The sequence below is a fragment of the Apostichopus japonicus genome, chromosome 1 (assembly GCF_037975245.1).
Source record: "Apostichopus japonicus isolate 1M-3 chromosome 1, ASM3797524v1, whole genome shotgun sequence".
NCBI classification, from domain to species: Eukaryota; Metazoa; Echinodermata; class Holothuroidea; order Aspidochirotida; family Stichopodidae; genus Apostichopus; species Apostichopus japonicus.
The window spans coordinates 2,764,850-2,780,329 of NC_092561.1; the positions used below are offsets into that span (position 1 = coordinate 2,764,850).

At 36.9% G+C, this 15,480-nt stretch overlaps 1 protein-coding gene across 4 annotated transcripts in view; it reads left to right on the plus strand.

Moving 5' to 3' along the window:
- Nucleotides 1–15,480, plus strand: part of LOC139980143 (uncharacterized) — a 101,827-nt gene that overhangs the window by 76,319 nt on the left and 10,028 nt on the right. For all 4 annotated transcript variants that reach the window (XM_071991785.1, XM_071991844.1, XM_071991695.1 and 1 more), the window contains exons 2-5: nucleotides 3,702–4,045; nucleotides 8,398–8,814; nucleotides 11,600–12,175; nucleotides 14,633–15,079. In XM_071991785.1, the coding sequence (XP_071847886.1) occupies nucleotides 3,728–4,045; nucleotides 8,398–8,814; nucleotides 11,600–12,175; nucleotides 14,633–15,079 (1,758 nt within the window). In that variant the 5' untranslated portion in view covers nucleotides 3,702–3,727. The remainder of the gene's footprint in view (nucleotides 1–3,701; nucleotides 4,046–8,397; nucleotides 8,815–11,599; nucleotides 12,176–14,632; nucleotides 15,080–15,480) is intronic.

Here is a 15,480-nt window from a genome sequence, read left to right on the forward strand (position 1 = left end):
AACTAACCTTTATAGAGTGAAAACTCATTTAACTCTAGATTGTTGTTCCAGATGGTCTCTTAGGCCTTGTTCACATTTAAGAATGCAACCTGGGCGATTATTGATATTAAGTCCGCGAGGAGGATTAACTAGTTAAAAACAAGACGCATTCACATTTCAGAACGAGTAAGTTTCGGCTGCTTGCGAGATTAATATACTGCGCAGGCGTATAAAGGTCATATCAGCTGTTTACATTCCCCCTGTGCTTTGCCATTGTCTTATGTGCTGTACTAGTACGTACTACTCCGTACACCACTGCACGGCAACGTACAATCATCGCACATAAACAGTATACTGTATTCAAACCACTCCGTAATGGCATTACCATAACATGTTAACCCAGATTTGAATTTCTTCCAAACCCTTCAAGTGGATGAGCAAACGATCTTGCTAGTCAGTGTTTTACTGCTTGATGTCGCATTTGAGGCTAATCTTACATTAAAGGCATTTAATGTTAGGTCTAAAGACCTAGTAAGGTCTATTGTATCTGTATACAGTAGGCTAGTGCAACTTCTTTATAGGCCAGGCCAGACGTGATGGTTTTAGCCTTTTATTAACTTCCATTGCAACCGAATCCAAAATCATCCGTTTTGAAATAACCATCAAATTACAGAGTTTGGCCTCTTCAAAAATCTGTCAGTATGGCGTACAATGATTTTAAGGTTATTACAGTAGATTTAAGTGGACTGTCATTTGGTTTGTTTTTGTCTCACAACCGTTACCGCGTCTTTTCTGCAGTGTTGGTCAAATCGGTTCAAAGAAAATGAAATGGGTTCACAAATAGCATCGTTTGGTAGTGTTTCTGTTAAGAAGGGCAACGCTCTGACAAACACATACATGTACGTACTAGCCGCCCAATTCCAACTTGATATATCGGAAATCTCGGGTCACCATTAAGTCTCCGACCATTCACATTACATTTATTGAGAATGCAATAGCGATTGAATGAAACCCCAGAAAGGAGGATAAATTCTTAAGACTGCATGCCGACTTGAAGTATGAGTAAAGGAGTGTTCATACTAAGGGAATTGCCCTTGCGGACTTGAAGTACGGGTGCATTCTTAAATGTGAACAAGGCCATAGTAGCCAAGCTGCTGTTAAATGATTTTAGCCCATCCATTTATGCAGTTTCTGACAGGTGTTAACCTAACTTTTCACTGAAACTTTGATAGACTGTGGTTAGGTAAATGTTAATGAAGTGTTTTTTCCAGAATATTAGACTGAATGTCCTCTTCAAATTTGTAAAAGGTTACAGGAATCTGACAGTCAGTTTCACTGCCAAAAGTGTAACCAACATAAATGATACTGTAACTAGCAGTCAGAATGGCTAATGGCTACGCAATGTTAATCATTTGTGGTATAATATTTCATATGCAATTAGCCAAAACAGTGTAAATTTAACCAAATGATTTTGAATGGATACAGTATTGTCTCCAAGTTATCATGAATGGCAGCAAAAGCAGTCACAGTTCTAGTATCATGAATGTCATTAAAATATTATCAACATATCCTTCTAATGTTTTTCATACTTTCTAAGGTAAGTTCTATGTGTCTTAGCATCAATCAAGCCTTCTGGGTTGTGTAAACGTTTAGCGTCACCTCTGAAACAAAAGAGACTGAAGGTATATACGATATGTTGTATGTGAGATAATCATTTGCAATATGAGTGCTACAGTAAGAGACTTCAACCCAATGTTTACAATTGCTTTTTAAATGCCCATATTTGCTTTACCTGACATTTACCTATCTTTTATAACATAAAACTATTGTATTCTGTGTAATGTATTCATTCACTTGTTTCACTAGTTGTACAGGTATTTGATGTACATTCTCTGCTACTTGGTAGAGATATTTTTTTATTTAAATCAGTGTTTGATTAAAGATGTTATGAATATACATTGAGATTAAGTGTTTAATTCTTTGTTATTAGCAAAAAAGCCTTTACAACAACTTGTAAACATTTTTGTCACCTCCGAAACACATGTAAAATGTTAACGTCACCTCCGAAACGCGTAAGTGGGAAAATTCCAACTTTTGCAAAACTGCATGGATTTTGGGGCAACTTGGATTGGATATTAGCCCTCTGTGAGGAGACATTATTTAGGGTGTTTGACTTGGCCTTATTTTTTTTTCAAATAGTTTGAAGTTAAAATTAAGAAAAATAATCCTTGATTTCCAATAAATTTTCAGTTAACATGGAAATATCTGCAATAGTAGTAAAAAAATTCTGCCAAATCCTTTTCATTTTTAAGAAACATATAATGATAAGCATTTTAAAGTTTACTTGAATCAGAGTACTGTTTTAACACTGTGTAAATATGGTTGCTTAAAATTATATCTTTTTGCTTAAAGTTTCCTAGAGTCATACAGTCACCGAAAAATTACACCCATAAACGTATATGTTTAAGCTCCGAAAAGTTGAAGTAACACAAATTTGAACCCTTTAACATGTGATGTTAGTAAAAATTTCAATATATATGGTGTTTGAAATTTTGGCCCTGAGTGTACAAAAGTTACACCACTGATTGTGAAAATGACCATATAGCGATCGGACGTTTTGTTTCGTTAGTGACTGTCTTGTGATTGTGGAATGTTACTGGTCAAGGCTTGTTTCAACTAGACCTAACTCTATGGAATTACACAGAGTCACGGTAGTATTTCGCCCAGGATTGAACGAGAAACGTGGATTTGGATATTCACTGCTAAATTTGGTTTATTGACAGGATACTTTTTCTGACGTCACAGGGTGACCAGAGGCTCCTTTGGGTCAATCTCTGTTTTCAGACATTCCAGAGGTACATATCACGTGACTACCAAAAATGTCCATTTTCGTGGTCGTTTTTGATGGGTTATAGTAGATTTTCGAAGATTTTTTTTACACATGTTGATTATGGGTATGTGAACTCCCAAATTAATGGAAAATCACCCCAAAAAATGTTGTCTCTATAGTTGGTGTTTAATTATTCGCCCGCCTTGTCAGGTGACTGCGCGTGATGTATCTTCACATGTCAATCATCAAGTACTGTGGTGTCCAATATTAGATCAAATGTCTCACTGGATAGCCTACAAGTTGGCCTTTCATGGTACCATCAAATTTATGTTTCATGACCATGCACATTTTCTATCAGATCCCCTCTCTCTCTGAAGTTCGAAATGGTCTTATTGACCCAAGATTTGCACCACATGTAATTTCCACTCATACTCTGCAACATCAAAGTCACAAAAAAATATCCTTGTTGATACTGTAACATATCACACAAGATGTTCTCCTGTTTTTTTTTTGTTTTTTTTTTTTTGGGGGGGGGCACTTTTCCTTAAGGTGAACACTTGTGCATGGCGGATTGATTTAGACTGTTTTTAATGACCTTCATATCAGGCCCATGTAATTTTTCTGCTGTACTGTGTGTTATGTTCTTCTGTCAGATAATAGGAGAAAATTAAATTGAATTGATGGTCTTTTGATGAGAGTTAACATTTCCGGCGGATGTACACTACCCTAACTGTAATATGACGCCTAAAGGAAAGCCGTAAGTTCCATAGCCTTGAACATTTTGTATAGTCCATGGTGCCAATTTGATCCAAAACAGGATCTGCAACTATATGGATTGCCCACTTGTTTATAACTATGTTACACGACTTTTCAATATTTTCGTCATTGCCAGGTACCATTTCTGAATTAACTCCAAAGATGGCAGGTATGACTAAGGAACACAGGGACGCATTAGATAAGACTTTGGTGTGTTTGACGAATGACTTGGGGGTCGATGAGGCTTTAGTTTACCTACAAAGCGAAGGAATACTTACGGAAAACGACGTGGAAGAAATTGAAAAACAAACTACGAGAGTAAAGAAAATTACTGAACTTGTAAAACGCATCAAACGGAAAGGGGATATCTCGTACTTGACTTTCAAGAAATTCTTGGAAGAAACTCCAGGATCTGAACATATCGCTATAGAACTGGGCAAATATTTGAAGGAAATCGAAGAAAAACAGACAAATGGGACGGTAAATATCTTAAATGAGATTTTTGTTAACCTAAAATGAAAGTCAATTAGCTTCAAATTATTCTGCAACGACATGAAAGGTACTGTAGCCTACTGATACAACAACTTTTGACAGATACTGCAAACACATGTGCAACGGAGAAGAGGGAAGCTCAGGGCGCGTGGCCCCTTTTTTGTTAGTGACTGGAAAGTTCTCCATTTTTTGTATAATCTAGTGGTGCTGATGTTCCTTTCTGGTTTCGATAAAATCGTAACCTTTTGCATTCATGACAACGTGTGCGTGTGTGTGTGTGCGTTCGTGACGCTCAGCTCGTAAACACAATATTTGAAGAAGGGAAGGTCGGACCAATTTCATATTTGGTGAAGTAATACAAGTAATTGGTTTTGTAGAGGTAAAGGGTCATTTGGGATTACAAGGGGTCAAATTGTGTAAACCTTGTAAACACGATATATCAAGAAGAGGAGCTTGGGCAGAACTCGTATTTGATGTGTAGTTGTAACACATTCAGTACAAGAAGCCTATTGTTTTAAGGGAAGTTCAAGGTCATTTGTGGTCATCAGATATCATATTGTTGAAACCTTGTAAACATGATGTCTCAATATTAGAAGCTTGGGCAAATCTCATACTTTGTACGAAGGTGTATAACAATGAGTAAAAAAAGGCTACTTTTTTGTGGAGGTCAAGGTCATTTGGGGTCACCAGGGGTCAAATTGTGATAACCTTGTAAACACGATATCTCAAAGAGGTAAGCTTTGGCAGATCTCATATTTAAAATGTATATGAATTACATTGAGGGCAAAAGTCATTTGAATTCAACAATCGCCAAACATGTACTTGTCTCTCAACACTAACGCACCTTCTTAAACATAATCCGAAGGGAAGCTTGGACAGATCGCATATTTAGTATGTAATTGTATCACATTGAGTACAAGAAGACTAATGTTGTGGGCGGAGGTCAATAGTCATGTGAGTTCACCAGGGATCAAATTGTGATAACCATGTTTTACACAATATTTCAACAAGAACAAATGTCATATTTAGTATGTTGATGTATTACATTTAGTACAAGAAGCCGGTAATTGAGGTCAATGGTCATTTCAGGACAGCCTGTTTCATTGTGAATTTCTTGTATGTCACCGTCACACCGCTTTTCACTTTATTACTAAGATCAAGTATATATGACCCTCACTATACTGTACATTACGTCAGATTCATGAAGAAACATGAATACGTTACATAATCATGTAAATTTTTATTTTAAACTTAAGATCCCTACTTTGATATCTTTAAGTTATCATATAAAACGTCACGCCCATTTATTTGAAGATAAATTCAAACACTAGAACACGATTTATACAGATATTTCATCTTTGTCCGGCAGTTTTGACGTAATTGGATTTCCTCCTGCCCCGCCAAAGGCATGTATCACCTGACTCTCGATGTTTGTATTCCTAGCTGCTTTCCTCTTCCAGTGCTTGTGGTACCGTTAGCAATAATACTAGATTTACGTCCCACTTACAGAAACCGTTTACCATGAATCTACCACAATCTCCCTATTGTCTTTATTATCTAAATTGATGCAGTTCGGTTCGTCCAGACTTATTGAAAATGTTGCAATGTTAGACTGAGTATAGATAAGATGATAAGATACCCAAAGAATAATAAACGGAACACTTATGACACGCGAACAGGCTAGTATGTGATTTTTCATGAACATGTTTAGAGCACGGAAGAATGTATAGTATGCGACTACAAGGCCTATATAGCTAAAGTTACAAATATTTTAGCGTAAACACAAACCTAAATCACTTCTGGATTTATGAAAGAAAATGAGCGAAGTAATGAATCCAACAAATATTAAAAATTCAAGCACAACAAATGCCCATTAGCGGAGGTCACATTAACAATATAGCATAAAATATGCATTTTTAAGGCATGGACGATATTTTAGGAGTGAAATGTTAGCATGGTTGGTTACATTGTTAAATGATTCGCATAACACAGTAATTGGACAAGTGGACAAACTTGCCTCATTCCTCTCCCTTAGGGATCTTGTAGGAACAAATAGATTCTGACGCTATCTTAGCTGCTGCCACTTTCTTTTCCTCTTCTTTTCCTCTGTATGGTTAACCTGTGTTCTTGCCTATTTTGGTTTACCATACATTTGATATGGAACCCAACTCTTCATACTGCTTCAATGGCCACTAGTGGGTTTGTCTTGGCAACCGGTTGGCTATTGTTTGCTTCTCTTTTGTATGATTTGGATTGCATTCAGATAACGCCTGCTAATCCCTCCCTCCCTTTGCACCCCACTACTTTGATGCTTGTCACGAGCTGCTACATTATCGTTGTAACTGTGCGAACACCTTGTCATTTAACTCTGGTACTATTCATATAAGTAAAGAACTCGGAATACTTCTGTTTAGAGGAAAACACGCTGACACTCACATTCAACATAAATGAAAATACTCACTCAATAATGTCAACTAGATACATCAATATCCATGTGGGTGACCTTCTTGATACTCAATTTAAGGAACTGCTGTCTTCCTTTGGACTCATTCAGCATATCACTAATTCTACCCATCGAAATGGTCACTGCCTTGACCTACTCATCACGCGTCATAATGCACAATATCTCATACAAAACATTATCTGTTCACATTGGTTTACATGATCATTTTGCCATAATGACAACAATCTGCCTCAAGAAACCACTTGCAACCACTATGTCAAAATGACCACGTCGTTTGAAGAACATTGACGTTCAAAACTTTGGTGGAGATGTTGTAAATCAGCTGAGAGATGTTCGATTGAAGATCATGACTTTATTACATAGGTCAATTTGTACAAATTTACTCTCCGGAAAATACTGGACCATAATGCTCCACAGAGAATTAGCAATATTAAAGTCATCCCTGAATCCCCTTGGTTTAGTAATGATTCGTGCCCTTAGGAAAGTCTGTCGTCCGCTTGAACCTTAATGCAGAATGAATGGAAAGCCTAAAATACACAGACAAGAATATGAATCTGGCATGCAGTATAAAACTAGGGAGTAGTCTTCGTTACCCAGCCGCCGCGCATTTTCACCTTTCGGACTCGTCAATGTGTAACAGCTTTGCAGTAATTACTGAGCCACTTGTAAAACATGTTACCGTGTTGCGAATACAGCGCAGTAGTTACTGATTCACAATTGTGGAACATGAATAGTAGTTACTGTTAGTGTACTAGCTGCACGGATTGTTACATTATCTAAAAGATCTTGTCACATCAAACCTATTCTTAAAGAGTTACATTGGCTTCCGGTCTCTCATCGAATTAGTTACAAGCTCTTGTTAATTACCTACCAAGTGTTGAATGGTTTGGTTCCCTATTATACTGTATCTCTGACATGCTTCAGAAATACACACCAATACGACGTCTTCACTCCAGTAACATAAATTTACTCCAAGAACATCGGCCTACTCTAAACATACATGGTGTGACAGATCGTTCGCAGTAGCTGCTCCTCGCCTCTGGAATGGATTACCACTAAAACTCATATGTTGTGATTCCCTCACTTCGTTTAAAAAACTTCTGAAAGCCCACCTTATGCGTCAAGCATAATTAATTGCCCATTCGTTCAACGAAGACGGCAAAAATAGTAACACGTAAAGTCGTATATATTGGCAATATTTAAAGAACATCAAAGTAGGTCAAAAGATGGCCCGAATGAAAGTCCAGTTTTGAATTTAATTTGAGTTTTGAATTTAAGCACTCTTGCCGAAGCAACATAAATGAAACCTTCCATAGAACAGATGTACCACGTATTGCCTACTGTTGAAGCAGTGGCAAAATAAAGCACAACTAAGCACCCTTCATTTATACAAAGTAAATTATATGCGACAAAATACCCTTTCCATTAGACTCTTCCCCGGGCGACAAACATCTTACATTAGCCGCTACATTAACTAATGGTTCCGTCCTTAGTGTTCGAATAACGAATTAAGTACAGTTGTTAATTATCCCTTAATTCTCTGATTTTAAAATGGGGACACAATTTTCGTGTGGTCCCCTTACACCAAGAAGGCTGGCTACGCGCTTTAAATAACAACTTTTTTTAATGGGAAGGTTTTACCTATTGAATGAAGTTATGAAAATACCAAATTAATGACAGTTATAAAACTGAAAGTAAAGCAGCCTTCTTATTAACATTATATATTACTCGATTAATAAACATAACGTCATCCACATGATTGTGCTTGTGCTTTCTTAATAACTCAATGATAAAAGCAAGACAGATTCATTCGAAAAGTAAGAAGCTATAACCGCCTGTTTTCTGTCATAATTTATTCAATGTTTCTTCATTGCAGCAAGAAAGAGAAAAAAAAAGAGTAACAGAAAAGTGGAAAAAACTTGAAGAGAAATTACACGATCCAAGTTTCTTCTGTGAGCATGACAGCATCCAACAATATCAAGGTATCTCTAACGATATCAATGTACTTTTGATTGGAAAATGTGGAGCTGGAAAGAGCGCCACTGGCAACACTCTCCTCGGGAAAGATAGTTTTGAAGAAAGTGACACCGATGCACCAGAAACAAAGTCAGTGCAGATTGAGACTATCAAGGAGGATACATTTAATATAACGGTAGTCGACACACCCGGGATTCAAAATGAGGAATTACTTCTTAATGTTGTAGAAAAGATGATTGATTTTGAAGGAGGTATCCATCTTTTTCTTGTGGTTTGCAATGTGAATGCGGATCAAGAAATCACTAAAGTGATTTCGGTAAGTATTGAAGTCTATGAATAATCGGCCGCCTGTGATCTTTTTTTTTAGCCATCATTTATTGTCAAATCTTTTGCCATAAAAACAAACTTATATTAAACATATATATGACACTAAATAACTGTTTGATTACAAATATTCAATATTCAAAGAGCATAGCACATTAACTAAAAGTATCTCTTAGGAGATTGTATGATAGAGTCCTCGATGTTTACCATGATCTAAATGTTTCTCAACTTGTAACATCAATTTTAATTTATACAAAAATTCGTTAACGTTGGGAATGCTGAAGTTTACTTTCTTCTGGAATATATAGTATTTGATATGAAAACTTAAAAAATTCAACGGATGCTTCAATAATAGTTGATAGCCGAGAAACATATCCGACTTGGAAAAATAATTGTCTATTAGAAATATGTTGCTCAACATCTAAAACAAAATCAGAAATAATGTTACACTCCCAAACCAAATGTTCAATAGTCTCCTACTTTAACAATACAATTTGGAATAGATACGTGACCCTTAATAAGCTGTTTATAAATGAAATAAGATTGTGATGCTTTGTTATGAATTATCTTCAAAGGCCGCCTGTGATCTCACTGATAATTCGCATGCTAAAAAAATTGATGCTTTAAAAATGACGAAAAGATAATTAATGAATCGTATATGACGTGTACCCGATAGTTGTACAATTCTCTGTCATTTTACAGAGCAGTATAGAGCATATGGTCATTATAAGATCTTGAATGTTTGGGATCTCAGTTGGCAGACTGGGTTGCGTCAAGTTTGGGATATTCCTGACATTGCTTTACCAGGGCGGTATATTAGCTTGTGATTACCATAGTATAGAAGAACCTTCCTCAAACTGATTTTTGCCTACCAATCCTGAATGGGCATCATGTCTCGTGATACTACGTTACCGTTAGAATATTCGATGAGAGAAAGATGAAATATCTTTGATAATTCTGCAAACTAAAAACTAGGTCAACGTTTACGTATCATATTTAGCACAAATATTGTTGTGTTAACTTTGTGCAAATCTAGAAATCTTGGACCGTCGCCCATATATTGACATCTTTGTTTGTCCATCAAAAAGTTTCCAGTTTCCCATAACCCTTTCTCCTAAATCAATGGATGCTGACACCTCCCTATGAATAATTGAATCAACCATGTTTACTCTCAAATGCCGTTGAGTTTTGAGTGGTTACGTTAATTTAAAAACTGATAATTTTAAACGTCAAAATTATGAGATAACACATAGTTAGAATATGGAATATTCGACATAAAAAATCGATGATTTGAAGGAGCGTCACATTTTCATGGTGGGTTGTAGACATTGTGGAATGTTAAGATAAATGATAACAATTTCCAACTAAGACTTTAAGTTGCGAGACTGCGATAGCGTTTGTCAAAATTTTGATTTATAACGTCAACAGTCTGAGATAAAATGTCAAACTGTAGGGAGAAAAAAATTCATAAAAAGTCATACAATGAAAGGTCAATACGTAAAAATTCATAGATGAAACATAAGCGGAGCTTTAACAAAAAAAAAATCTGTCGTACGGCCCAACTGCTGAGTTCATCCCCTTCGTGAAATCTTGTGCTAGGTCACTTTCTATTTCTGAGTGGTGCGTGTTTATACCTAGAAACTGGAACTATAATTGAGCATGTTCATATTTACTAAACAATGTGTACAACATGCCCAGTGTGGTAATGTGTAACGAAAATATGCCAAGGAGTAGCAAGCAGAAAAAAGGCCCAATATACAAATGTCTTGCTGATGTTGATCTGAGATCGCAGAAATTATATGATAAGGTCTCATATTTACAGTCTTAAGTGGTGAAACTGCAAAAACTATCATTCGCAAACTTGATCGTACGTGTACTCAGACAGTACCGATACCTTTCCGACAAACCGGGCGGCTATCACTCTACCTCAGTCTGTGTGGATCATCGCCCTGGAGATGAGAATTTAGAGGTATCCAACAACTGTCTACCCGGGTTGCATATCAAACCACCAAGACATTCCTGATATATGCTTCTTTGGCTTTCCGTAAAATAGTTGTGGGGGTTTACATCGCATATCGCACCTCTGTTCAGTGACGCATCTGGTCATGCTCCCCAATGAACTAGACCATTGAAACTGACATGGAGCTCCATATAAAAATACACTGACTACTCACTATATTGCAGAATAGGTAAACAAAGCATATTACATGAACTTAATTCAGAGACTTTGTGTAAGACTTGTTAGTACCGCTTGGGACTACGCTGCTAAAAGTCTCCCTTCATCCTTTCATGTTTATTTTAAATTGGTTGAGCCACGCCTGTCGGTCAAAACTGGGAGAGCAGTGGCGCAAGAGGCACCAAAATAATTAGTAGATACTACGTTGGTCCACTACGTGGGAAATATAAACGTTTATCTCAAAATTTCTAGTACATTTCATGTAATTCCTTCAAGTGATTAACTCACTGCTTCCCACCTCCCACACAACTTTTAGCATTGTACTGAACTTAAGTGAATTGGTGAGGATTTATTGGTAGCAAATGGTTACACAATAATATATGGTGGCCTCATCATGTGACTGTGTACGTCTATTGTATTGTGACTGAGGACTTGCACATGAGGAATTCCAAGTCCTTACATTTGTCAGTTCCTATTAAGAAAAGAGCCCTTATACGTATTTTTCTTTCCTTCTTTAGATTAGCGATATGGTAACTGAAAAAACTTGATGTTCATGCACACTTATGGTACGTTCTTCTTCACAATGTTTTATTTTCATCAGAGAATACTTGCCGAGACTGCCTGTGACCAATGTGTCGTTATATTAACCAATGCACGTGCTCGATTCGTGGGCAAAAAAAAGATGATAGTGCGAGATTACATCGAACGACAAAAGCATCGTGAAGAGCCTCTGGCGGATCTCTTTCAGCTAGTCCAAGATAGAGTAATAGCAGTTGAGAATTGCTTTGATGAGGAAGACGTCATGATGATAGATCAGCAACGCCAAAAACTTCTCTGTTGTCTTGCTCAGGTGATAAAGGATAACAAAGGGTTGGTGTATTCTAAGACATCGTTCAAAAATGCCAAGACTAGGATTAAACAAGATGAGGCTTTGAAGGACATGGGAGGACGTCTGCATGAATATCTTCTCCAGACGTATTTGAAAACATTATCGCAGCAGCAACTCGACAACATACAAACTACGCTCAATGACAATGTAAAGGACATCATGCAGGCTTGTAAAGTTACGGAGCTTTGTACACTCATCACTGAAGGAGATGTCATGCAATATATGAGATCGTTCATCCAGGATAACAAAAATGAGATATCCAAGGTGAAAAAGGAGCTCAATCAAGAGGTAAAGTTATGCACAGGCCTAGTGATGCGATATATATATAGATTGATAGATACATATTCGACAGTTTTCCTAAGTAGTTATTATTTAGGTGTTAAGTCAACTCTATATACCAAATTTGACGGTGTGTTTTAATTTTGTAATTTCACATAATGTTACGCGAAATTTTTAGTTCAATCCTTTCTTGGGAATTTCTGAATAATATTCGAAGATAGCTATCCCTACATTCAAAAGGAAGACTAGATAGGATGCTACATGTTCTGGTTAAGGACCTTGATGTCACGCCTGCAATTATTCATCTCAAAAGTAAAGAAATTCTTAAAAATATAGATGAAGAGAAAGTCAACGCCAAGGTTACAGAGAAAGGAAAAGTCACAGTATTGGTAAAAATTACTACACAGGGAAGAAAAAGGCTTACCGAGTTTTCAAAAAGTAATTAGGGTTTTTCACGTTTCGGAACATTTAGCAGAAGAATTACTGTAGACAAGAATTTAAGGACTGTTGAAGCAAACTTGTAGCGTTTAACGGTATGTATTATGTTTAGATACATTTTTACTTATTTCCTTTCTCTTTTATTTTTTATAATTTGCACCTTCAAGAAAATATAAGTGAACCATGAGACCCGTGAGGAAAGTATAGAAGATGCATTACTGCAGACTCTTCAATCAAAACGATCAAGGATAACAAGCATTATGAAGATCTGTAGCATTTAAGCCAATTGGTGGGGCCGGGGAGCGAATTTTTTTTCCCAAACAGGTTTGCAATTGTGTGTAAATAGTCGCTCATGATTGTTCGGAGAACTTACGTCATCACCATAGAAACCTTCACTTCGAGGTTCTGAATCCATTCGTTGCAACGAAGATATACCCGTTCAAAATTACCCGCAGCTTTTCGTAAATATATGTAGATGTGTTTGGAATTGGTTTAGAAATATTGAACACACTAGTATTGTATGATCTACTTTGATCGAAGATTTCTGTGAAGGCATTAATCGATAACATCGCACAGTGAAAGTTTCGTACAGGGGATAACATATGCGCTGTAGGCCTATATGTATTAAAACTGTGTATAGTAAAGGCTTCATAATTGACGCACCCCCGTAATTGACGCACCTTCAATTATTACTAGCAACGATACAGCAGGCCTCTTAAACTTGTTGCAGTCTAGCAGAATTAGATATTTCATGAGTTTGAATCCATTTCAGCTATTTGCTGACCAAATTGTGGCACTTTTTAAGCTTTTAACCCCCCCCCCCCCCTAGTTTTGCACGTTTTTTGGGCATTTGGAAATCTTACACCTTAAACATAACCAACTTTACCTCAATATGATAATACTACTCTCTGGGACCTGACCTGTCAGAGCTTAGATGCTCAGAGCATAACAAACAGCATCTAAAGTCAATGGATGTATACTAAGGCCTACACTACAGTTAGCTTATCGACGAATGTGTCACTTTAGGGGTATGAAAAAACTTGACACGGCAGACATTTTGTGGTCAAATTCTGCTGAAGTGTACGGTGCATAAGCACAGAATCTTAAATATTTTGAGATCATAACATTTCTGAGGAACTACACATATGAAAAACACATACAGTTGAGTGATTTGGATTTTTCCTTGATAGACATCGTTGATCAAATCCAAGTTAAGTGCGTCAATTATGAGCCCACCATGCTACACAGTGCAGTGACGGAAATATATCATACTGTACACTATACTGTTTTGCGTATATTCATTCAAGACTGTACTCGCGTCGTGCAGTTGATTTTGGTGTAGGCCTACCCATTCCACGAAACGAATTCTGATTTCAATAGAACGGCTGACGAATCTTGGATGACGTAAACACGAACCCGATAGAATTTAGCGTATGTATCATAAGTAAGGTCAACATGTTATCCAAGCATTAAAAGTAAAGTTAGGGCGTTTGCAGGGAAATCGCGTAACAAGACTTTATTAAGTGTCAGTGTGTAACTCAGTGTATGCCTTCGAACTTCCAAGCGATGGTCATTATTGATGCTGACGTCACGAGCAATCTGATTGGCTGAAAACTCCGTAATTGCAAACCTGTTTGGGAAAAAAAAAATCGCGGCCGGGGAGTTGTGAGTCAATCACAAAGTTATCTGGTGATTAGTGAAATGTATCCTATGAAGACATTTAATGGCTATGGTTCCCATATATACTGGTGAAAAGCATAATCATTAGCTACATCGAAATGATGGTACAAGATGATACAATTCTCTGCATACCCTTGACATTTTTGTCGAACTCGGGTTGTGGTGATTTGTGGAGGGAAGGATAAACATTAACATTTAACTGTATATTCACCTATATGTATCCTGGGCGTGTTAGTTACGATTGGAAGAACCTCATCCATCACCCGAAGGAAAAAATTAGGACTTGAAAGGGGTTTGGATTATTCACACTGACAGATTGACTAGTTTCTATAACATTTTTTATTGTAGATACAAGCAGACGGAAAGTTACAGATCGAAAGATGGAATGCCTTAGAAGAGAAATTTCATTGGATCAGCTGCAAATATAACAACATAAGTGATTTCACAAATGTTCCGGAAAAAATTAATGTACTTTTGATTGGGAAAACTGGGTCCGGTAAAAGCGCCACTGGAAACACAATTATCGGGAAACCTTCCTTCAAAGCAAGTGGCACCATGGCGTCGGTGACTAAGACAATTGACATTAAAGACATGACGGAAAGTGGATTTAATATTACCGTCATTGACACACCTGGTCTTTTTGACACGGCCACAGATCTTCAAAATGAAGATTTGTTGCTTGAAATAGCAAAAACGATGATCAACTTCGAGGGAGGAATCCATCTATTTCTTCTGGTTGTTAGTTCTACATCGAGATTCACGAAAGAGGAACAAGATACTATTAAAGACATAGTGGTAAGTTCGATCGTCATGAAGTGTTGAAGTTTGCAATTATCAGTAAACAGCTTAGTTTCTATATAGAAATTCAAAGAACATACCGAGATATAAAGCACGTTAAAGCAAAGTTTGTGCTGTTATAATAAAAGATATAGTTACATACACGCACATGAACAAACACAAGCATAACAATGAAAAACGAAGAAAGGAACGAGATTATATAAACATTATGAGATAATGACCATCTTGTACTAAAATTATTGTCAATAGACTATACAGCTCGTGTTTGCCACGTGGGCTGTTTCTGATTATATAGCATCCTTATATTCAAATGGTCTCCCAATACGTAATGTCCTGTTATACTACCTGTCGATTTCATTCAAAGCTTGTTTATCCTGTTTGTCACATTCATTGAATGC